Below are 25208 nucleotides of genomic sequence, written 5' to 3'. Positions count from 1 at the left end.
TAGCTTTTGCCAAGTTGCTCAGAATCATAGAAAGATACCATCTGGTCATGAATAAAGGTGTTTTTCAGGTAATTGAGTTACTCTTAACCACCAAGAGTGAGGCCATAATTGACTATAATATCCTATCCCTCTTCTGTGGATTACCAGGACGTGAAAGACTATTGTTACTGACTGGTTTGTAGTCACTAATACCCCAGTAAGAAATAACCCACCAGTATGTGATCTAATGTTCTGTTGTCACTCATTCAATGATGATGTTCCTCTGAGTATCCCTGAAATGTAGTTACGCACAAAGATCTCTCAGGGAGGTGTAGTTCATTCATTAGAGTTCTCTTAAACATTCTGCAGACAGAGGAAAGACATTTGTCATTAGGTGTTTATGCACATTCCTGTTCTTGCTGCAGCGTTCTGGCTGACTGGTTGGGCATTGTCTCAGTGGCACAGGAGTTCAGAATCATGTCAGGGTGATGTAGTCAGCATAACAGTGGAATCTGGTATGTCTGTCAAGTGTAACCAGTAGTCAATGATGCATTATGTATTTCTACATTTTGGAGATTATTGACAGTATATTAGTTTCATTTTGAATGATGACAGTATGTAGTTTACTCTCATGTCCTGATTTGGGCAGGAAAAACCCTACTGTCCATTGAATGAGGCAGTAATTCATTTTAGGTGAAATTATGTGCCAAATTGATCAAGCTCTGTTTTTATCTTGAAAACCATCAGTTCTCATAAATTGCTTCATTTCTGCTAAGATCTTGTTCACAGAGCATTATGGTTGCCTTCTTGAATTCATGGTATTGGTCTTCTACAGGAGCTGCTCACGTGTTGTGAGGAAGGAAAGGGAGAAATTAAAGATGGCCTTGAGGTGATGCTTAGTGTGCCAAAGCGAGCCAACGACGCCATGCACCTCAGCATGCTGGAAGGTAATGGGACTCAACACATGTGCATCCTTATGACCTGCTAATACAGGTTGTAAGTGGATTTCCTTGTCCTGAGCCTGGAAAACAGCTGCTCCACACTTTGAACTCCAGCAGCAGTTGGGTCATTTACCTCAGGCTTTCTGCCAGTGCAGGGGTGGGTAATGGGTGAATGATTTGAGCCCCGAGATTGTATAACCTTAAAAGAGCTATTGCTTCCCCATCTCTATATCCATTGCTACAGCCCTGAATATAGTGGGTACCAGACACCTGCTGATGCATTTGAATTTGGTATGTAATATGGTAAAGAGAAACTAGGTAATTACATTTAAAAATCATTACAGCACTTATAATTTCCATGAATGCGTCTGTTTCATTAAGCTGTTTCTGTGTTGCAGTGCGTGGCTCCAGTTACATGAAATTATTTGTAAGATACAGTCCTACCCCATATGCTTTTGCTAGCCTGCGTCATTTCATTAGTATCATTGAGCAATAAATTAGTTAGGTCATAGGTGCTACCGTATGTAATAAAGTCCCAAAACTCAGAGGCCAAGTAGGGTCATTTTTCTTTCTCTGGCATAAAATGTGGGTCTTGTTGGGCAGCTGTTTGTGATGTCATCAAGGACTTAGGCTATGTTCCAGCTCATTTTTTTCCATCCTTGATATTGTCCTGCTTGATTAGGTACAGTAAGTTTTCAGGACTACATTAACATTCCATCTAGGAGAAAGTGGGGATGGAGGATGGGTAGGGAACCTAGATAGGCAGAGACTACAAGTTGTACATACTCTTCTCACTTGCCCAGAATGGGGACTCCTGGCTGCTCCTAACTGCAGACAAGGCTGGGAAATGAAGTGCCTATTTGCAGTGGCTCTAGAGGGAATTTCTGCTAGGGAGAAGACGACAGTGGAAATGGATGGTAATGAGCAATTTGTGTCCCAGATACTGCTTGGTTAAGCTCTGGTGGCCACTTCTACAATGAGAAGAACAGTAACAAACATCAGTGCCTGGCCAGGGCAAGGCTGGCTCACATGCAGAGTGTTCCAGGCTCACACAGGATGGTGACTGGGGATGTCTTCAAGAGGGAGGACTAGTTAGTGCCTTGAGGAAAGGCAAGACTAGGTCTGGAGCAGAGTATCTGGGAAGGATGTTCAGCCTGAGGAAACACAGACTGAAGCAATGTGAGCAATGGAGAAGCCATTCTGGGTAGAGAAGAAATGTTGTGAATGAGGGGTGAGGAGCAGAGCAAGTTAAACCAGAGTTCAGGTGATGTGAGTGCCAACCCGAGGGGACAGAACTGAAAGAAGAAAGCTATGAGGAATCACTGAGGTTTATTGTTGTAGTTTGGAACAAAGGAAAATATATGCAAAGTGGTATTTATAAAGAAATGCCCTTTGTAGGATAGAGCAGTGGTGCAGAGACTAGAGTCAGAGAGTCAGATGGGAAATTCTAATCTGAGATTTAATTGATGGGTATCTTATAAGTGTTGAAATAGCAATATTACTTTCTTGTACATCATTTTTCCTTTTTCTTTTAAATTGATTTGCCTACATTTTTCTTGTTGTAGGGTTTGATGAAAACATTGAGTCTCAGGGAGAGCTCATCTTGCAAGAGTCCTTCCAAGTGTGGGACCCAAAAACCTTAATTCGAAAGGGTCGAGAGCGGCATCTCTTTCTTTTTGAAATGTCCTTAGTATTTAGTAAAGAAGTAAAAGATTCCAGTGGGAGAAGCAAGTACCTTTACAAAAGCAAATTATTTGTAAGTATAGACATTCAGAATTATAATTGTACAGGTAACATAATTGCAACCTTTTGTGGGTGGAGAAAAATTACGATTTGTTTCCTTCAGCTTAACTTCCCAAACTATTCAAAAATGAGTCTGAATTGTGATAATGTTTTCATCTTCAGTGAAATTCTCCGACACCCCTGAGTCCACTAGGGGGCATACTGGAATTTCATACACAGGAAACCTGCTCTTCCTAAGTCCTATAGCATCTAGCTTGAGGAAAAAGAAAATATTTTACAAATGAATTTAAACTGTTTTTATCTTGTATTCATTAACTAACCTCTCATATCATGACAATTATCTTTTTGTTCATAAACATGGTTATATATTCAAGCAGCCTTACTTGATGGTTCAGTATAGATTGTTAATGATGAAGTTCTTTTTAAATATAAATTTATAAAAAGTAAATGTACAAATAAATGTATGACCCTTTATAAAGCAAGGTGTCATCATTAGAAAAAATTTATATAAGCAAAGATAAGTTTGAAAACTCCACAACCCACCTATACAGAGACAGCCTCTTAAGCAGTTGGCAGACTCAGTGATGCATTTCAACTCTTATCTAACCTGTCAGTGTCCTTCTGAGGAGAGAAAATTACCTGGTACCATTTCATTACAATAGCCAACCCAGCCAGCCTCTATGAAAGTACATGTCTACAGAATAGCTTTTTAGCCAAGGAAGTCCTCAGGTCCCCACACATCCAGTTTCCTTAGTGGGCCTTCTCTCAGAGGTCTGACAACGTAGAATTGCTGGGCAGAGTCCAGGGGAGGGTCAGGTCTGGTTGGATAAGACTAAGGAGAAATCACCACCTTTGCTTGAGTTCCTTTATGGCAGATATATATCTGCCATAAAGGAACACACACACATATGTGTGTGTGTGTATAATGTTAGTAGATATTTGGAATTTGGATAGCTTATATATTATACATTTTATGATATTTGTGTATTAAACTCCTAAAATAATAAATACCCCCAAGTATAAAAATCATCTTAATAATAACCTAGAGTTTGCAAGTTCATACTAATGGTTTGCAAACCAGTTTCTTGGCTGACATCCTGCTTGAGATTATCTTTTGGATCAGAGCTTGCCTTACATCATTTTAGGTCACATTCTGACTAGAAACAAAAAAATGCAGTGTTGCTGGCTAGTAATTTCACTAGCTTACATTAATTTGCCCCTAGAGACCTAGCTAGTCTGCTTTGGAAGCTTACACATCTTCACTTAATTTATCTTTTAAAAGTTTTAAGATTCCCTTAGAGGCCACCTTTGTAGTTCCATTATGAATCACTTCCTTTTGCTGGGAGAATGCATTAGGGATGAGCTTGATTGTGGGAGAGGGACTAAAGATAATGACCTTCATCTGCATGTTCCATGTTCTGCATATATCACAGAGAAAGATTTTGTTTCTTTGCTGTTTAAATTACTGGTAGAATACTAAAAAGTGAATTCCATGTATAAATAAATTGGAAAATAATTGTTCAAACATCATTGCCTTCTGTGAAGATATGTTACTAATAGTGAAAATTCATGGTGGCAGCCCTTTTAGGATAATGAAAAATGCATTTGTTGTTTATAAGATTGAAAATGGTCATCTCTTGATTTTCTGGATAGAAAAATTTTCACATCTTTTGGCTTCCTTCCTCTGGATGTTCTGCTTAATGACCTGCATTGGTATCTCCAGTGGAAATATTCAGAGAAGGTGAAAAAAGAAACCAATCACCTGTGGCCTAAAACAAAATTTCCTCATTTTAACTAAAAGGAAGTCTAATGCAGAGAAATTATGTGTTGTAATCTAGCATGTCCACAAGTGACCAAACTGTTTTGTCCCTGTTCTACATCCTACCAGAATTTTACTGTCCTCTAATTATATCATTTTTTTTAATGCAGACCTCAGAGTTGGGCGTCACAGAACATGTTGAAGGGGATCCTTGCAAATTTGCACTGTGGGTAGGGAGGACGCCAACTTCAGATAACAAAATTGTCCTTAAGGTATGTTCATCTAAAGCTGGGGCATGCTATGTGAGGAGTTTCTTGTGGCTTTGTGTGGCTGTGTGCTTTTCTTGTTAAAGCAGATAGGTTTCCATATCATTGTATCTGTTGGGATTGGTGACTACCATAGAAAGAATAGTAGAATAAATGCAATTTGGAATTCTGATGATGAAATAACTTGAGCTAAATTTTGCTAGCCTCGTGAAAGAATAAATGGAGGAAAATCTCTTTAAAACCTATTAATATAGTCTTATAAAGAAATAATTGTTTCTGCTGGGCATGGTGCCACACACCTGTAACCCCAACAACTCGGGAAGCTGAAACAGGAGGATTGTAAGTTCAAGGCCAGCCCCAGCAACTTAGGCCTTAAACAACTTGGTGAGACCCTGGCTTAAAATAAAAAATAAAGAGGGTTGTGGATGTAGCTGAGTGGTAAATGATCCCGGGATTAGATCCAAGTATCGCCAGGACCACCCCCGCCAAAAAAAATTAATAGTATTATTAATTAATTAATTAATTCTTTAAGAGATGCAAGAATTTGACGTGTGGGAGGAATGAGATACACACCAGTAACTCTCATTGCATACTCTGGAGTTTCCAGAGGGAAAAAAGTCTGTGACAGGAAGTTGAAACCTAATGGGCCAAGAGTCTTTACAGGATCCTCTTTAGCTTTCTAGTTTGGGGGCAGAATGAAAAGCAGATTAGTTATAAATAATGGAGTTTGATACTATTTAAAATTCAAATCTACAAAGGGTACTTTTGGCTTTATAGCTTTGGGGAGAGGAAAATATCTTTGCATATTTGATTTGAACTCTCCTTTAGTTTTACTAACCTAGGAACAGCAGAGAATCTCTTACGTACACCGCCGCCACAACCACCATCACCACCACACCACCCTTCTGTATTTGAGGAAATACAGATGGAATGGTCTTTCTTAACTGTCTGGAAAAACCATAAGTGACTTCAGAATGTTTTGAGGAAGACATAGCTAATGATTTGTAGAATATTGGAGATGAGCCAAAGTGTAATGGGAACTGGTGCATGAACTTACATGTGAGTTATTGTGTATCTTGCATACCTTTTAAATCTCTCTGGTATTTCCGGCAACCCTGAGTTGTTCATCTGTCCATTGATCTTTTTTGAGTCTGCCCTTTAATAACTACTGACTGTGGAAGCCATTATGTTGTTCAGGTCTTTATTCAGATGTTAATAATGGATTATTTTTCAGTGAATATATGATTACCAGCCCAGTGTGTTCTTCTATAGAGTACACTTTACACTGATAGCTAAATTTTAGATAACTGAATTTTTCTAAGGTGTAAAATTTTTAAAGTATACTCAAGATATTAAAATTTCTGATTTGCATGAACTAGGCACATGAGCTGAAGTGGCAAGTGCCCAAAGTGTGTTTTTAAGAAATGGTGCTAGATATGGACTGTTTTCACTTAGAACTTATTTTAAATGCTCATGATACAATTGAAGAATAAGACTTACTGCAGTCTCTACTATATGAAAAGTTTCCAGGGAATTTTGAGTATTTAACTTTTTCCAGCTTTCAAGGAGGGACTGAAGAAAGTAACGTGTGCTTTAATTTCAGAGATTGCTTTGTGGTGTTGGCAGTGATGGTGGAGGATGTGGTATGATGGTGGTGTAGATAGAAGTGTTGGTGTAGATTTTGATACTGATAGTATAGATTGTAGAAATGTTGGTTTAAACAATGGTATTGGTGGTGATGAAGGTGTCAGTGATGATGCTAGTTGGTAGTGCTAGTGACAACATTTAGCAATTGATGACAGTGTAAATGGCAGTAAAGGTATAGACAGTGGTATACCTGGTGCTGTATATTGTGGTAGGACAGCTGTGGGTGGTAATGGTGAAGGTGTAGATTCTGATGTAGTGACGCTAACATAGATGGTGGTGTGGTGCTGGTGTACAGTGTGGTGCTAATGTAGATGGTGGAGCTGGTGAGAGTGTAAATGTATAGATATAGGTGTGATGGTGCTGGGAGTAGTGATGGGGAGGATAATGGTGGTAATGACTGCAATGGTGATGGCCTAGTAGTTGTAAAACAAAACTTTGGTCTTTTTTTAGTTGTTTAGTCTGCAAAGGAGAATTTTATTTCTAAATCATCAACTTAAAAACAGTTTGAAATTACTCTGAGTATGAAACAAATTATTCTCTTCTCAGCCAAGTGCTGCCTTTTACTTGGTATTTTAGTTGAGTTACTTTTACTATTTCTGAAAGAGTGGCACAATGTATTTATTGCTGTAATTTTTTTTTTAATCTTTTTTGGAACTGGGGGTCAAACCTAGGGCTTTGCTAATGCAAGGCAGATCCTTTGCCACTGAGCTACATCCCAGCCCAATTCCTATAAATATAATGATTGATTTGCATAAGAATTTTTTTCATACTAAACCATATTAATATTTTTTTTTCAGTTGTTTCCAAACTCTGCCAAATGCTCTTTTTCATATACTTCTCTTTTTGTAATCTCCAAATGTTAGTATCAGGCATTTAAATTCCTGAGCTGTACTTTTCAAAGTTGTTTTCTTCATTTATTTCCCAGTTTCTACTCTCAGTGACTTTAAAAACATATCCTCCACTTTACATATTTTATATTACAAAGAGGGTTATTAATTTTAATTTCTTTCTCAACATAGCTTTGGTTTTCTGTTTTCAAAAACAAGGTTCTCAGGGAGAAATGTTGGGTGCCTCTCCCTTCATGATCTCATCTATGATCCCACTGACAATCATTTAATCATTTACAAGGAATTATACTTAAATCCTAGGAGGTGGGTGTTTGCCACAAGAAAATTAGAAAACTGTTACTAAGGTTTAGAACATGTAGAAAAGAAAAGAAAAGAAAGAAACAAAAACCTCTTTTAAGGCAGAGCAAATAAACAAAAAGGGGAAAAAATGATGCCACATGCATTTGTTCAGCAGATGCTTACTGAGCATCTACCTGTGCCATTTCCAGAGAACATTTCCCCAGAGTTGTAATGGGATTGAAGTTATTTGCAGTTGGTGACTGTGGCCTGAAGCACATTTCTGAATGTATCCTTGTTTGAATTCCTCACTGATAAGGAGGATTATAGAGTGCCCAGGGCATTTGATAGGGAGAGAACAAGGCAGCATTAACTTTCCATTTTTCAAAACTAATTTTTCTGTTGGGCACATTGGCACCCACTTATAAATCCCAGCGGCTCAGGAGGCTGAGTCAGGAGGATCACAAGTTCAAAGCCTGCCTCATCAACTTAACGAGATCCTAAGCAACTTAGTGAGACTCTGTCTCAAAATAAAATATAAAAAGATTGGGGATTGAAGTTATTTGCAGTTGGTGACTGTGGCCTGAAGCACATTTCTGAAGGTATCCTTGTTTGAATTCCTCACTGATAAGGAGGATGATAGAGGCTCTCTGTGGAGTCCCTGTGGGAGTCAGTGGGATACTCCACCTGAGGCACCTGCCTGGCACCTGCCAGCAGCAGCATCCCAGGATCCCAGCAGATGAAGCATCAGGATTGTGGGGTTTGGTCATTTCCCTGCTAACTGTTTGCTGGCCCCTAACCAACACATAATGTCTCTTAAATGGCCTCAGTGATTATTTTGGTTTGGGGTGGTTGTTTTTTCATATTTCTCCATGGCTGCCTGAAAGGTACAGGGACTGGAGGATGATGGATTATTAGAATAGTGAGAGATCTTGAATAATATATGTGCTATGAAATATACACAGTTTAAGTCGTTTATTTGGTGGCAAATTAAACATAAGATGTGATTCTTTTCTGCTGAGAAGTTCTTTTGAAAAATGGGAAACTCAAGGGAAGTCATGGTGTGGTTGGTGCAGGTTGTGACAAGAGCCTGCTTGATTCTGAGCAATTCTGACACCTTACTCAGGCTTCCAGTATCGAGAACAAGCAGGACTGGATAAAGCACATCCGTGAAGTAATACAGGAAAGGACCATCCACCTGAAAGGAGCCCTGAAGGAGCCCATTCACATCCCCAAAACAGCGCCAGCCACGAGACAGAAGGGAAGGAGGTAAGTGCCCAGGGCATTTGATAGGGAGAGAACAAGGCAGCATTAACTTTCCATTTTTCAAAACTAATTTTTCTGTTGGGCACATTGGCACCCACTTATAAATCCCAGCGGCTCAGGAGGCTGAGTCAGGAGGATCACAAGTTCAAAGCCTGCCTCATCAACTTAACGAGGTCCTAAGCAACTTAGTGAGACTCTGTCTCAAAATAAAATATAAAAAGGTTGGGGATGTGTCTTAGAGGTTAGGGGGCCCTGGGTTTATTCCACAATACCTCCCCCCAAATCATTTTTTTCAAACATTTTAAGGTATGTGTTTTAAAATACCATTCTCATATAACATTCTTAGTGCTGAAACTGCTGCATTACTCTAAAGTAAATAAAAGGCTGTGTGCAAACACTCCAACTCCCTTTCCCACCCAGAGCCCTGCTGAGTACACACATATAAATCATGATGTGACCTCTGACAAGTTACAGACATCTGAACATTTTTGCTTTCTCAGTCCTGAAATGGATATAATCCTAACAGACTTTTTTGTTTTAGTATGTTGAGCATTCAATGGAATGATACATGTTAGACACATAGCACAGCAGTAGCAAAAGGCTTGTGCCCAAGACAGTGAGTTATCATTATTAATATAACACTGGTCCCAGATCATTCTCATATATACTTGAACTTACAGGCACTTCTTTCAGCAAATCTGTTATTTCTCCAGTGACTGTCAGATGATCTTCACCAGTCCAGTCAGGAACTGAAAGTTTCTTTGTACCACCAGGGATGGAGAGGACCTGGACAGCCAAGGGGATGGCAGCAGCCAGCCTGATACAATTTCCATCGCCTCTCGGACGTCTCAGAACACATTGGATAGTGATAAGGTGAGCTGACTCCAGCATTTCTATAGGGAGGCCAGAGTAGATAGTGTCTGTCAAAGCTGCTGCTGCCTGTCTGTATATGACAGTTTGTCATCAACATTTTCAAACACTTGCAGTGTACCAAGAGTGGTACCAGGTAACCACAGCAAGGGACAGAGACTGAGGGCTTATGGTGAAAAGGCTTAGTCCTGAGGATTCAGAATTGCTCAGCTCTTCCCATCCAGACTTGCTTAGTTAATCATATTTGTGTCAAGATATTCGAAGTAAATAAAAGGCTGTGTGCAAACACAGTCTTATATTTCTAGAATGCTAGACGTGTGTTCAAGCTTTTTTTATTTTAAGCAAAAGAACCTATTGAAATAAAATCTAACCCAAAACATCAGTATTTAAAAGTGGAGCTGCTCTTGCTGAAGCAGAGGTGGTGGCATCTTCTGTGGTGCCCCTGAGGTGCCCCCTCAGAGCTTGGGGTGCACAGAACACAGAAAATATGCCCTAGAGTTTACAGCAGTAATAATCACTGGAAGGACAAATATGATTTTTATCAAAAAACATATATGTAGATATGCCTTCTTCAGAAGTAGTCCAGAGCATCCCATGATTTTGTCTTGACAGAATCCAAAAAACCTGCAAAATAAATTGACAGTACAATTTGGAATCCTAGGTTTATGAGACAGACAAAATATCAGAGGAGACCTGTGTCAGAGCTGGTGGGGACATTTATCTTGATGAAGTCTTCTGTTATATTTCTAGAATGCTAGACCAAATTGTTATTTTTTAATTTGACAGTAAATATGGGTTTATTTAAATCATCAGTTCAGAATTCCTGAGTTTCTCATTCTCCAGTACAAGTATTCTTTGTTATTTAAGACAAAGTCATGATCAATGAGCTATAGGTGTCTGCCCTTCTCCAGGGTTCCCAAGCCTACTCATTTATAGCAAGGGGCACTGTCTTGGCCTCAAAGCCTTGGGAAATGACAACTGGAGAGACCAGTCCAGCATTTGGGGGATTACTTCAGGTGGCATGTCTCCAAGTCCCAGATCTTGGTCATTTCTCTCAATTTTGCAGAATTCACGGTCTTGGACATTGTAGTTTCCAGGACAGTACTGGAGAATAAAAAGAATATCTCATTTTATTTTGATCAGAACCTATTAGTTACATTCAGCAGATAATCATTTCTTCCCAATAGTAATAATAAGAAATCAGATAAATGACATGTTTAGGCATTTGGTGCCCAATAGTATTTCTTGCGAAGGTCTCATCCCATGACCATTTAGTTTAGAAAAATATAGTTAGAACTTGGAAATATTTTGTTAGAGTAATACTGATTACTTTGGTGTTTTGTGAGTTTTGTTTTGTCCTGTTTTTAAATAATCAAGTGACTGAGTTACCTAGTCAGTTTGCATGAGACCACCACCTGGAAGAAAGTCAGATAGTAGTTACTGAATGTAAGGGGAATGGCCACTTCGACTCAGGGTATTTCACAGATTGTTTTTCAGAATCACCATCCATCCCCAAGTTCACATTCTTACAAATTATACTCTCATGGATCTATTTTAGGATTTACCCCAGAATAGAGTTTAAAAGCTTATAATCAAGCAATCATAACAATGAAATTGCCAAAGAGATTCATGTAAAAAATTGTACTTAGAAAGTTAGGTAAGACTTCTGGAATTTGACCCAGGAAATAAGGTGATGTTTCTTTGGGTAGTTCGTGGATGAGTGGCTGTGGGAGTCAAGAAATGCCCCCTCCATCCCAAAGGTACTCTTGAGTCTCCAGCTTATCAGTGGTCCAGAGCCACACCTTGCTCCTTCCAGGTGGAGGACTCACTTGCTAGTACCCACCTCCCTTCCACTCCAGGGCCGCCCTAGTCACCTGAGGTATGTGGCAGCTTGGGATTCGAAGGAAGCTTCCATAGAAACAGGCACTCTTCTGGAATTAGGAATGGTAAAGCTAATACTACTTCAAGTCTGCTATAGCATGGTGGGGCTTGTGTGAACTTGGAAGAGGAAGACTAAATCACTAACAGAAAGGGTTTGTAGAAATGAACCATTTTACCCTGGGAGTCCACCTGGGATATTAAAGTTTAAAAGAACCACATTTAAATATTTTATCTGTGAAGATAGTTCCACAGTATGCATTTGCTTCCTTGAATGTGTTTTCTCTGAAGTTCATTCCTGAGCTCTGAAATCTCTGAAGGGCCACCCTGCCGAGCTTCTTCCCAGGGATCCATGCTTGCTCAGCAGCACTCGCCCTCACATTCCCCAGTTCTCCAAGTGACTATATTCTATGTTCTTTCCATAAACATGGCTTACACTTCCTTCATGCTCCTCAATGAGACCACAGGTCCTTCCCAGGCCCTGAAGTATGATAAAGGGATGAAATATCTTCCCACAGCAATAGAACTGGGAGGCTGTGTTCAGTTCCTGGGCCCTGTGTTTGAATTAGCATAAGCACCTTTGAGACTTGGAGTTGGGGACTTTATGAAAAGGAAGGAGTGTGTTTGCTCCCTCCCCCGTGTACCTGCCTTCACAGGTGCTCTCCTCAAAAAAGGCTTTCTTTTAGTCATTGCTCTTTTCATGTTTCTCTGCTGGAACATTTTAGGGTCGGTTGATGATTCAAGGGGATATTGCCTTGAAAATCAGGGAACTACATTCTGTCTTGAGTCACTTGTAAAATACTCATTTTCTTAACCAGCAGCCCTCTTATCTCCAGTGGCAGAAACTGTTCCTGTGTCTCAAGGTTCTCTCCACCCTTCACTTTTCAATTTAAGCAGCCCCTGATTACTCGGGCAGATCGGTCTGGCAAAGGAAGTTACTTAATGACATTCTTTTGCCTGTTTTGCCTAATTTATTATGTCTGTTATGAGTTAGTCCTTATCATGAAATTTGGTTTCATTTCAGAAACTGGGTGGGGGATGTTTTTGGCTCAGCTTCTTGGAGAATTCTGAAGGAATCCGTTATCTGTCAGGGCTGTTAGTAATTCTCAGTTGAGGCACAAAAGGTTTAGGACCCAGAGACACACCCTTTCCAGGGAGCAGTGTCAGCAAAGCTTCCAGGGCTGGTCAGGACACAAGCCACATGCTCTATAAGCATGTGTCCTCTTTTGAGAATATCAGTTTTTAAAATATACAATCTCTTTGTTCCAGAAGTAAGTTTAGTACCGATTCTTGCTGACATTCATGGAACTTAGACTGATAAAGTGATCTTATGAAAATGTAATTCAGGTTCCAAAAAATCAAATGCTTTCCAGATTTTTATCTCACCCATGCTGAGCGCATGTCCCTGAGGTAGGGAGGAAAGTTCTGAGCCAACCCTGGGGCATTGAGGAGCCAGGCCCAGATGAGGCTTGCAGAGCCAGAAACAGAATGTGGATTCAATCAGCTGTCATTTCCTAGATCTTATTATTTCATGCTAGAGCTGAATTCAGAACTCAATATTTTTGTAGTTATATTTAAAAAGCAGTTTTTAAACCCTCTCCCCCGTTTTTTATTAGTCTGTAATTTGTATTAGTTAAATAAAATTTATATTATGAGGAAATCAGAAAACATGGGAACCAAACAAAATCACCAAAGCAAGATGAAGCCCCATGGAAAAGCCAGCCCAAGCAGCAGGCCACTCATGAGCTGTCTTTGGGATATAAGGTAATACAGTTCTTACTTCTAATAAGGAAAAATTAATTTGAGACTAATATTTGCATGAATTCCACCTAAGCTTATAACGTGATTATATGAATCCACATATTTGAAAAAGAAAGTGGTTGCAGTTATTCTTAATGAAGCTGTAGTACTGTGTTGGGGACATATAGTCAACCTTTTCTACCAAGTGACATTCTATACCTCAGAAATTTAGTTAACCTTATATAAATCACAGTCGGGGCAGTGTGAACATTTTAAATATGGCTTAACTCACGTCCTGAGAAAGGAAATAGATCTGTCAAAAAATGCTTGCATCCGGCCTGCTGAGCATATCCTGTGTTCTTACATCCTGCCTCCGTCCACCCTTCCTGGCTCAGAAAGGCACAGAATGCCCTCTGGTGGGAGAGAATGTGCTCTGGGCCTGGCCCTGCTCTCTTACTCAGAGAGAAGGTGCGTGATCTCTTGGTCTATCCAAAGCTTTGAGTTTCCGGGACCTCATATAAGTTTGCCCCTGTCTTAAGGATGAAATTGAGTTGTTAAATTCAGTAGCCTTTCTACAAAACAGGGTGTGGTTTTCATCTTCTCCAACACAGCACTCTAGATCTCATATGCTCATTCTCTGCTCAGACCATACACAGCAGTAACACAGAGAATGTGACATGCCAAGAGCATATGGTTAAGAACAAAGAAACACTCACCAGCAGGCCTTTAGCCTTGGTGGCTTCCTCGCCACCCAATTTCTCTGTGCTTCAGTTTCCCCATCTATAAATGGGGAAAATAATACTACTGCCCTCATGGTTGTGAGCATTGGGAATGTGGACATTTCCAGTGGGCATTTAGAACAGTACCTAGCTAATATCCCTGCAGGGCCTCAAACATGCTATCTTGTGTCTTTATGATAAAAATGTCTTCGTGATCCATCACTGTTGGGTCATTGACTTTGCTGCTGCTGTTGCAGATTACCGTCTGCATTGGCCTCACTTTCCTCTATGTGGACACTCATGATCACAGTAGTTTTAGAAGCTACTTGTGCTCATTAGGAGCTAGAAGTCGCTGAGCTCTTGTGCCTGGGCTGTGCTCTTTGGTTGTTTATTAGTAGCACACCAACTATGTACTGGATGGGCACAGATACTGCAGAGGAGACTCTTTCTTAACACATTTGCCTAGCATTGTGGCCCACGCATGTGCAGTAATCTCAGAAAGTTCACAGAGTAGGCTCATGCATTTAAATACTTAGTGATGATCACCATGTAAGCCTTACTTATGGTAGGTACAGTGATAGGGTCCATGTAGTGTTTGTTTCCTTCTTTTACTAATCTTTGTTCTCTATTTTTCTAAATGACTGTGGCTTTTCTTAGTATTTCTTAGATGACTTTAAATACTAGGGTAAAACCACAAAATTAATGTAGTCTTTGATTACTTTACCCAATCAGACAAACAAATCCCCCCCGGCTTAAGTAGGAAGCCTCAGTTCTGAGAAAGGGCTTTTTCTGTTAAGTAAAGTTTGATTAGAAATACTAAAAATGTTTTTAAATGTAAAATGTAAAAGTGTTTTTATATGACATGATCAAACATCCTATTAAAGTTGATGATAAACTCTTGATTCAGACTTGAGGCTCTTCCCTCCTGGTGAGGGCCACAGTTAGCTCGGTGATATTAGCTGGTTAATGTCAGTTCTTCAAATTGGTGGTCCCTCCTTAAAGATAAAAGGAAATACAACAAACAGATTTCTTTGGGTAAATTGTCCAAAGAGAAGTTTCCTATTTTCTAGAGCCTAGAGGTGCTGTTGGTTTCCAGTTGCCCACTTCTTCCCAGCTCCTCTTTTTCTGCTTCATAGGCAGCAGAACTTTTAATTAGAATGTTCCCAAATCCTCTGTGGGAGGTGTCAGCCGCTCTTGGTGTTATTATACCCGTGAGGTGGATGCCACATTGGTCATCCTCTGCCTGGGCAAGCCCCTCAACCTGTGGCCTGTGGTTCTCCCTTGCTCTGATTGCCTTTGGATGGTAAAGTTGGCCTTTTTGGCTGCTTCTTTTAAATTCAGCCTTTTTACATCTAATATTTCATTCTAACTCATGTTTGTAACCCACTCAAGGAACCCTTCCAAGACTTCTTTCACATAAGAAAATCAGTGTGGAGGCTGGAGGTGTATCTCAGTGGTTGTGCACTTTCCTGGCATATACCATTCCTGTACTGGAAAAAAAAAAGAATGAAAAGCGGTGGTGGTCCTGTTAGTGAAGAGCAGAGGGAGTGACATCCCTAAATACTGCACTCACTAATTCTTTTATGGATAAAATGTTGAGTATATTAAACTGTGGGTTTCAAAAAAGATTTTATATCTAGATTATATAGATTTCTTTTTTCTTTTTTCTTTTTTTTTTTTTTGGTTTTTCATTGTGGTAAAAAGAGCCATAGTATAAAATTTGTCATCTTCACCATTTCTAAGTTCTTGCAGATTTCTTCGTGTATTGCCGGTGTATAAAGGTTATCACAGTAGTCATCTTTCAGACTCTTAAACAGCAGAATTGACTGAACGAGTCTCCTTGGATTTGGCCTTCTGTAAACTAGCCTGGGCGTTGGTGTGAGCACAGGAGCCCTGCTGTCAGAATGGAAGCGGATGGGATCCTGGGGCAAGATAGCATTTATCAGGGGGATTGTTCAGGTTGCCTGGGGTTGCCTATTCTTTAACCATTGCCAGTAATGGAGCTCTACTCTTTAATCCCCTTTAACCAAACAATTGCTTTTTGTGTGTGTGAAACCTTTACAAAACTGCAAGACTCTTTTGTGAGGTTTCTTTTCTGAATGACTAAACATAGCTGGGCTTTAGGGTCTGACTGTTCTCAAAAGTTGATACACTTTGTTCTTTTGGGGAGAATGGTTTTCATTAGACCACATTCCCCCTTTCCTTTTGAATTGCTTTCAGAAAACTGGCCAGGTGTCCTCCTGCAGTCTATCTTTACCACATTAGGACTTTGGTTCTTGAAACACAATCATTTGCAGGAGGGCTGTGTTGCCCACCATCCCATTCTTAAAGAGCCTCCTCCTTGGGAAGGAGAACTCATCTTGGCTCAGTGATTCAAACCAGGTGTTTGCTGTTGTCTATTGAGAAATCTATGTTCTTGTAACCTAAAACTGCCTCCTTATGTGGGGGTGCTATGAGGTGTGGAGAAGGCCATGACCATGGGGGAAATCCCCAGCCATGCGCTATGTTGGCACACATTATTAACAGACTCAGGCAAGGCCACCTATGACATGCTTTCTTGGGACAGCATAGAAAATATAACTCTTTGTGTAGTGATTATTGAGGGTTTGTAAGCCTGCAATCAGAGATGAATATTTCATTCTTTCATATGAAACACATAAACACATAAACGGCATTTGTAGTCGTTCTGGAGAGAATTCAGGCAAAGGAGCCCTGGTTTGATTTTGCAAGTTACACATGTATTTGGGTTGATGGCACTCCCCTATCACCCCTCTCAGAGGGCAGTGGTGTGGTCTTTGGAAGAGGCACATCATTGGTGGTGTCTGTGGCCTATGGTTAAATTTCAGGATCATTATTGTCATGCTCATTGGTAACCACATTAATATTTTAAAGGTGAAAATCTTAAATGTTTTTTAAAGTTCATCTTCTGATGTGAGCTTCACAAGTGTTAATGTGAGCTATGGAATAAATGCATTTCTGAACCAAATGCTTATAGTCAGGAGCCCATGATCAAAGTCTATAACAATACAAAAGGGAAAAAGATACTATGAAAGCTTTCATATGTTTGAAAAAGAAAAGTGAAATTTCAAATAGTTCAATGAAATGGTATTGGTATTGGTCAGCATTGTAATGAAATTCAGTCACTGGGGGTAGAAATGTCCCTGGGAGCAAGGATGACATACTTAGTGATGTACAATATATTTTCTAAACTTCTTCTACTTACGAATGTGACTCTTGAAAATCAGTACTGTTGCCAGGCGTGGTAGTATATGCCCATAATCCCAGTATCTGAGGTCTGAGGCATGAGGATCACAAGTTTGAGGCCAACCTCAGCAACTTATCAAGGCCCTAAGCAACTTAGTGAGACCCTGTCTCCAAATAAAAACTAAAAAGGGCCAGGGATGTGTCTTAGTGGTTAAGCACCCCTGGTTCAATTTCCAGTACCAAAAACATATGTAAGCAAAAAAGAAGAAGTTCTTAATTTTTAATTAACAAACCTGTTCTTAAAGAGATGCTTTTTGTAGCAAGAGGTTTAAAATATTTAAATGTGAACATTAAGAAAAGAATATATAGAACAGCTCTTTCCTGGGGAAAACATCCATTTAAAACTTCCCTTAATTAAATCATTCTTATCTGTTATTACTGATAAAGCCAGTTGACTGAGAGAGATGAAGATATTTTTAAGTGATAATTTTGGTACTCTGAAATATTCTGGTACTGGATTTTCTTAACAAATTCTGGAAAGCCTTTAAAAATTTTTTAACTTATTGTGTGATTCATTGTCAGAACAGGCTCAATTTTTATTTCTTATATTGTGTCAAGTACACAGATGTTTCTAATCATTTTGGTAACTCTGTAAGGGACTAAAAAAAATTCGTGTCAGAAATAAAGTCTGACTTGATTCTCCTTCCTGGGCAGCCCCCCCTCTCCCTTTCCCACCCTTCCCCCACAAAACCCATCCTCAGCTCTGAGTGGTCTGAAAAGTTAATAAGACTCTGGAGAAGGAACAGGCAAAGGGCTGGATGAGGTAGTGTCCTTCCCAGGGGCAGCAGTGGGGCTGCTGGAGGAATGTCAGGGAAGCCAGGAGGGCTTCTGCCAGCACCAGTTCAGTAAAGGAGCAGTCGGCCAATGGTCATAGGGGAGCCCTGGCAGGGCCACCATGTCCTAGGAAGGAAGGTCCTGGGGCTGTGGCAAGGTGGACTGTGTGGAGGCTGGTTCATCACTGGTACTGGGTACATCACTGGTACTAGGTACTCATTCCCTCTGGGATGGGAAGCATCACTGCTCCTTTTTATAAGGATTAACTATTTCTAGAATATGAGGCTCTAAGAAAATTTTTTTCCAGACTGGGCCTCTACCCTTGACTTTTTAACATTAGCATCTTTGACTGATTAGAAACTTGTGAAAATTAGCGTAGTTTTCCCAGAGATATTTGTAAAATTTAAGAGGAAATTAAACATTTGTGAACATTTTCTGTGTGGCCTAGCAAAGATGACTCATTTTTGTCTATAATGGTTCTTCATCATGGGAGAGTTTTGTTTTGTTTTGCTCTTTGTGGTTGTCTAAAGGATATATTTTTCTTATTGTAAATCTCTAAACCTTCTCTTAAGAAATAGTCTGTTAGAACAGAAGGGTAGTCAACAGCACAGAGCACGACAGGGAAGCCAATGGTCCTCAGCATGGACAGGTGGCCCAGGAAACAGTTCAGGAACATGAGCCATTGAAGAATTCACAAATTCCCTATTCTCCGGTGTACACTTTGTCCAGAGGACTCTCAGGATGGTAGTAACACGGATGATTCCCAGCATGAGGCTGAGCCGCTCCTTTCACTCACTCCTCAGAGACACGTCCTATTCCTTGCCATAGCCCTTGTGATCTGTCTGCTAATGCCCTTTGGGTGACCAAAGGTCTAGGCATTCTAAAGTTGAAACATGGCACTGTTGGCTCATGAAGTTACAGAGGAAAAGCAGTATCATGTCTGTTTTCCAAAGGCACTACCTTCATCATCAGAGCAAAATTTAATAAGCATTTGGTTATGGTGTGCAAACACATACAGAGTAACAGGCAAACTTTAGGAGTTGCTAGCTATTCAATAGTGGGTCTGTGCAAGCCTTGTGCCTGCCATCACTGGTACTGGGTACTCAGTGGTGACCAAGACTAGCTTTGTCTCTGCCCTTATAGACAGGTATGGAAGGTTCATGGGAGAGTGACCCATTGCTGCTTTCTGGTGATGAGGGCACACACAGACATGGCTCATTTTAGAATTGAAGTATAAGCTGTTGCAGAACCAACTGCTAAGGGTGGCATATATGGGAGAAACTTCCGAGGGTGCTTTGGTGGGAGGCTTTGATAGACAAAGTAGGGTCATGGGGCTCTGAGCAATGTAGACCAAGTATATGCAGGAGCCATCTTAGAAGTAACAGATGGGCACTTCTGGTTGTGGAGCACATGAGCCTGGCCATGTGGCTTAGGACCTGCTTGTGGGCACTTGAATCCTGTGTCAAGGAGTTTGTGTCTAAGGTTTTTGAATATGAGGATCCACATTTTGAAAAGGTCATTGACAGCATTGTTCAGATGGCCACTCAGGAGGTCACTGCAAAAACCCAAATGCAGTGATTGGTGTGGGTATTCAGAGAAAGTAGGTAATCAAAAGCCACGCTGGAATCTGTTGGCAGCATGGGGGGTGCACATAGAAAATGAGATTCATTGAGCTTAAGTGACTTGCTGCTGATTCCATCACTAAAGAGGCAACACCAGAAGAGAAACAGATGGAAGTGGGGGCATAATGAGTTTTGTCCTAGCTTCACTGTGGGAGGGAAAGAGCATGCCAAGTTGTCCAGCAGAATGAGAAGCATGGGGCTGCCGGCTGGTGCATCCTTGGACTGACAGGGACACACAGGGACAGTGGAGACACAGGAGAGATGGAACCTGGGCACAAGGAACTAGTCACAAGATTTGTGCATAGGAGAAACATTAGTGAACGTATGAGCCCTGTCTCCAAGGAGCTTATAGGTTGAAGGACTAGCACAAGCAGACATGGAGAGGCCAGAAGATGGCTCCGGGTTCTGAGGGTGAGGACCAGGAGTGGCAGACCAAGGAGAGCCACTCTTGGAGGGTCAGATGTGTTTTCAGAGCTTCTTTGTACTGAAACATTGTCTCCCTCTTCAAAAAGTGCTGTATGCTAATTTTAATACTTAAAGCAAACTAATAAAAACTGCTTCAAGACTACTTAGGGGATTATTTTGAAATATGAGGACAAAATGGGGGGAAATGGAGGAATGGGAAGGGAGCTCTCAGAGCACCCTGAGCAAGACATTCCAGAATCACAGGCCCGTTGTCTTTTCAGCCTCCCCGTCTTTGTGGAGGCTTCTTTCCTATCTACTTGATGCCTAAAGAGCCTGCATGCTCCAAAGTAAGCGATGCTCCCTCACCTGCAGAGTAAAATCTGGAATAGAACTTTATCCCATTTTATCATCATATTTCACTGTAATTCCCTATGTACCTCTTAAGTAGTTTGTGCTTGCTACAAGTTTTTAAATTAGTATATAGTACTTTTTGAGAAGGGAGATGTCTCAGGTACAAGGAGATTTGGATGCTCATGAAAAATCACATCCATTTCTGTGAACCCCTTCGAAAATTATGACCAGAGGTGAGAACATGAAATTTACATTGCTATCTCATGGTTCCAAAGCAAAGCATAAGGTAGTGCAGCCACAGAGCTCCCCCCTGGAAACTGGCCATGCCTTTGACCTGTTGCAGAATGGAAGGTGAAAATCCTAGCTGAGTTCACAGCCCTGCCCGTGAAGGATCAGTGGCTTGTGCTGCTGACCTGTCCCTCTTCCTCTGTCCCTCCCCAGCTCTCAGGTGGCTGTGAGCTGACGGTGGTGATTCACGACTTCACGGCCTGCAACAGTAACGAGCTCACCATCCGGCGCGGCCAAACAGTGGAGGTTTTGGAGCGGCCACATGACAAGCCTGACTGGTGCCTGGTGCGCACCACGGACCGGTCCCCCGCAGCGGAAGGCCTGGTGCCCTGTGGCTCTCTGTGCATTGCCCACTCCAGAAGTAGCATGGAGATGGAGGGCATCTTCAATCACAAAGGTAGGAATCAGGAGGCCAAGGGAAAGGACGCTGGAGCCTTTGTCTGCCATTCTTGCTGCCTGCTCGTATGTGTACTCCTTGTCAGTCATGCCGTCAATAGTTATCAGTCTGCCTGGGTAATTCTGAACCATCAGGAGTGAGAATAGAAGTGAGGATTTTACCTGTTAACTCAGGAATTAGAAGTAATCTCATTTCCCAAGGTGTTGTAATAAGATTAGGCATCAGCTTAGAGGAGAAAGTGGTACTGCTCTTTGGGGGCCAGTGTCATTCATAAATGAAGAAAGAAGAGAAGAAGGCAGTGCTCTCCTTTAGGTGTGCTAAAGTCACCTGCTTCTACCTAATTAAAATTACTTAATTTGTTTACTTTTTAAAGCATGGCTACTGGGACATTTTGGTATGGAAATAATAGGTAAGAAAGGTGAGACCATACTCAACCTCTCCTTAATTAGGATTTCACGACATGGATATTTTTTTAATTTTTTAAAATTTATTTATTTTTTGCATTAAATTCTAGGAGATCAAACATGCAGCCCTGAGAGCTTAACCAGTCCATTATCTCAGGACATCCCAGATTCCCCAGCTGCCTTCATGGAGAGGGAATGGAGCTGGGTCCTGTGAGGCAAGACCTCACTAGATATCTCTCGTGCAGAGCTTTACTACTGACAGGAGAGGCAACTTTTGGAGGACATGCTTTTAATCTGGAGTACGAGGGCATATGAACAAAAGCAGCATTTGGCATGTTATAGTATTCCCTTAGAGTACTGTAATTGGAACAGGACTGCTCCTCTGTGTGTATCTATATGGATCTATGACAGGTTCTGATTGATAGTATAAGAATTTTTATTCCAAATGCCCACTGTGGCAGGTGTGAGACAGATATGGTTGCTAAGCCCTTGAAATGTGGCTGGATTGAGCTATAAAGTACACTGCAGGTATAAAGTATGCTGGATTTTTGTGCAAAAAAAATGTCATTTTACAGTCATTACACATGAAAATAATGTATTTCAGAGTGGGTTAAATAAGATTTATTAGTAAAATTATCTACTACTTCTACTCTTTTAAAGCATGGCTACTAGAACATTTCGGTTCACATATTCAGGTTGTAGTATATTTCTGTTGGATGGTGCTCATTGACTGTTTTTATTATAGTGAAAGCAACCAGTACTTCAGCCCTTTGAAGAAACTGTAACATCTACAAAAGTACAGAGTAGATAATGTCATACACTTGAACCACACTATGTCCTCATCATTTTTCTGCAGTACTGGTGAATGGACGTTTCTCCCAGATTCAGGGTATCTGTGGTTTGTTTTCCCTTCCTGAGAGAGCATCACTATACTCTTGCATATTTGTTTTCTGTTAATTTTAGGACATTCCAGTGGCTCCCTTCACTTCCTCTGTGCCCTTCTCACATCCATCAGGACAAGGTCTGGGCCACTCTCCAGCTGCCACGAGTGTAATCTCATTCCCTTGAGCTAAATGAAGCTGCATAAGATGCCACTACCCACTAACTCACCTCATGAATGATAGGCCAGCTGTGATCTGGACTCCCTGCAGCTGAATATGAACTTATTGTCACCTTAGTAAAATACAAGAATAAGCCTATTATTTCTCCTGGGATGTGGAGAAAAAGGCAGAGAATTTTCAGATTTTGGCTAAAAGTCGTGGTTCCGATTTCCTTTCTGGCAAAATTGCTATGTGTAGTGCATGTTGGGCTTCACAACAGGGCGCTTGAGTTCAGATGGAGGTCTGTGCTACACTGTGTCTCTCAGCCTACTGCCAGGGTGTCTAAACTTGCATAACATATTAAGTCCATGAGTTTGAGTTGGAAAAAAAAGCACAGCTTTTTTCCTTAAGTTAATCTATCTCCCCGAGGAGCCTGGTGAACTTGAGCATGTTACAAATAGACTTGTTCTGAAGATTCCTTTTTATATGTGCCTTTCCCGTAGCGTGTTCCTTGCTTCCTGGTGTTCTCAATTGCAAGCTAGCTGAGGAGAAGGAACTAAGTGTTTACCATACTTGACTTTGTCCTGAAAACTGATGGAGGTTGGTTATTGCTTGTTCTTAAGTTGCAGTGCCATGTCGCTTTTTTCTCTGACATTCGGTGATGTTCTAACAAACACCTAAAAAATTACTTCTTTCCCTCACAAACCTGATCCTTACCAAGAAGGGGTTTCTTCAGGACTTAAGACTGTTATGAACAACAGTCTGCATTTAAGGGCTCAGGTATTCATTTCCTTTTGCTTCTTTATTTTCCCCCTATAATGTAAGGAAACATGGAATAATCTATTCTCTTCAGTGTTAGGACTTGGGCAGTGACAAGACAGTAAGTCAAGGGAGGGAAAATCAACCTTCAGCCTTTTTGACGAACACTGTGGCAGAGAATCCTCTCCAGTTTCAAGCCCAGGAATCAGACATCCTTGGCCAGTGTCGCTGTCTAGGATTCTAGAGTCCTTCATCAAAGAGTCAGGGCAACAAGGAATAAAGATATAGGAATGAAATCAAAAAGGACAAAGAGATTCACCTGAGGCCTCTGCCACCTTGGGAAGCAGGAGGCCTTGATTTGTTTCCACTCCACCATAGCCCATCCCCTCTGCTTCTTCCTGTTCTGTACCTGCCACTGTGATTGGCAGTGTATTGGTGTGTGCTGAGCTGTTGACACCTGCTGCCCTTATGCATCTGCTCACCTGATACCTCATTTGGATTCCCCTTTCATTGAAAGAACTGTTATGGGCTTGCAGGATATGACAGTGAGCAAGGAAAATACTTCCCCTTCTTTCATAAAACTCAGTCTGCATTATTCTTGGGACTGAGTCAGACCCTTGGCAGTGTTAGATCAGCAAATGGTCTTGCATTTCGTATACCTTAATATTTCTGACATGAAGATATGGTCATTACATATCTGTTTATCATCACTCTTAATCTCTAAAAATAGTTTCATTAATGTCTCTAATTCTTACTGCTCTGACTTTGTGATAAGGAAGAAGGAACACATTCCCAATCTCTAGTTCCAAAATTTTCTCAGCTTTCATGCCTTAGTCAGTTTTTCATAACTTTCTTGTCAAACAACTTAGTTCCATAAATTTTAATTGCAAAAACCATACCTGTTAAGGTCAAATATCTCTTTGCTTGTGAATAATAAGCTATTTAAAGGATTACAATAATTATAAATTTTCATATCACCTAAGAAAGGCCCAGTAGACACAGTGAGTGGTACCCAGGTTCCCCTGGTGATTCTGAAGCCTGGCTAGACCTGGAAGTCTGTTAGGCAGTGAGAATGTTCAGGATTCATGATGACCGGGTGTTTTTTATTTTGTCATACCTAGATCCCTTAAGGTGATTTGGGTGGAGAATAAAAACACAGGTTACTTAAAATTAAAAAATTTAATTACACAGTTTGTTTTTTAGGAAAATGTATTTGTGTCTGAAAGTAGACTCCATCCTGAATATTATTCCGTTAAGAAAGCCTTTCCATTTGGTGGAAATGGAAAGATTATTTTGGCAGGTTGCTCTTCAAGCATTCTGTGTAAACAGTCATGGCGTTTGATAGTCCCTCTGGCCTCGCTCTGACTGCCCTTCTCTCTCACAGTATCTTAGTCTCAAGTTCAGCAGGTGAATTTGGATCTGATGGACCTTTTAGGATATCAAATAAAGGTCCCAACTCTCCTGTTGGTATACCTAGATAAGGCCTTATCCAATTTATGTCTCCTAATAACTTTTGAAAGTCATTAAGTGATTTGAGTTGATCTACTCGTATTTGAATTTTTGGTGGATGGACCATGGTTGAGGATAATAGAACTCCTAAATAATTAATTGGAAATTTTAATTGTACTTTATCTATTGCTATCTCTAGATTATAATTTTTTAATAAGTTTGTAAGTGTGGCATAACATTCTAGCAATGTGTTTTTATCTTTGTGTGCTAATAATACATCATCCATATAGTGAAATATTTGTAGTTCAGGATTTTGATTTCTAAGTGGCTGGATTGCTTTGTTAACATAAATTTGACACATAGTTGGTCTGTTAGCCATCCCTTGAGGGAGTACTTTCCATTCATATCTCTGATCAGGACCTTCATGATTCAGTGCAGGGATAGTAAATGCAAAACGTGGACTATCCTCAGGATGAATTGGAATTGAAAAAAAAACAATCTTTAATATCTATAACTAAAACAT

The 25208-nt window shown here is 40.5% G+C and overlaps 1 protein-coding gene across 2 annotated transcripts in view; it reads left to right on the top strand.

Annotated features, from left to right (window-relative positions):
* Trio (trio Rho guanine nucleotide exchange factor) overlaps window positions 1–25208 on the top strand; it is a 339986-nt gene that overhangs the window by 237549 nt on the left and 77229 nt on the right. For both annotated transcript variants that reach the window (XM_058570740.1, XM_058570741.1), the window contains exons 29-34: window positions 815–926; window positions 2486–2676; window positions 4593–4694; window positions 8586–8728; window positions 9499–9598; window positions 20790–21033. In XM_058570740.1, coding sequence (XP_058426723.1) covers window positions 815–926; window positions 2486–2676; window positions 4593–4694; window positions 8586–8728; window positions 9499–9598; window positions 20790–21033 — 892 coding nt within the window. The remainder of the gene's footprint in view (window positions 1–814; window positions 927–2485; window positions 2677–4592; window positions 4695–8585; window positions 8729–9498; window positions 9599–20789; window positions 21034–25208) is intronic.

This window comes from Marmota monax, unplaced genomic scaffold (assembly GCF_021218885.2).
Source record: "Marmota monax isolate L192 unplaced genomic scaffold, Marmota_monax_Labrador192_F-V1.1 WCK01_AAM20220418_F8-fsc00120, whole genome shotgun sequence".
Classification (NCBI taxonomy): Eukaryota; Metazoa; Chordata; class Mammalia; order Rodentia; family Sciuridae; genus Marmota; species Marmota monax.
The sequence above is the reverse complement of the archived record's forward strand: the minus strand, read 5'-3'. Positions and strand labels throughout refer to the sequence as shown.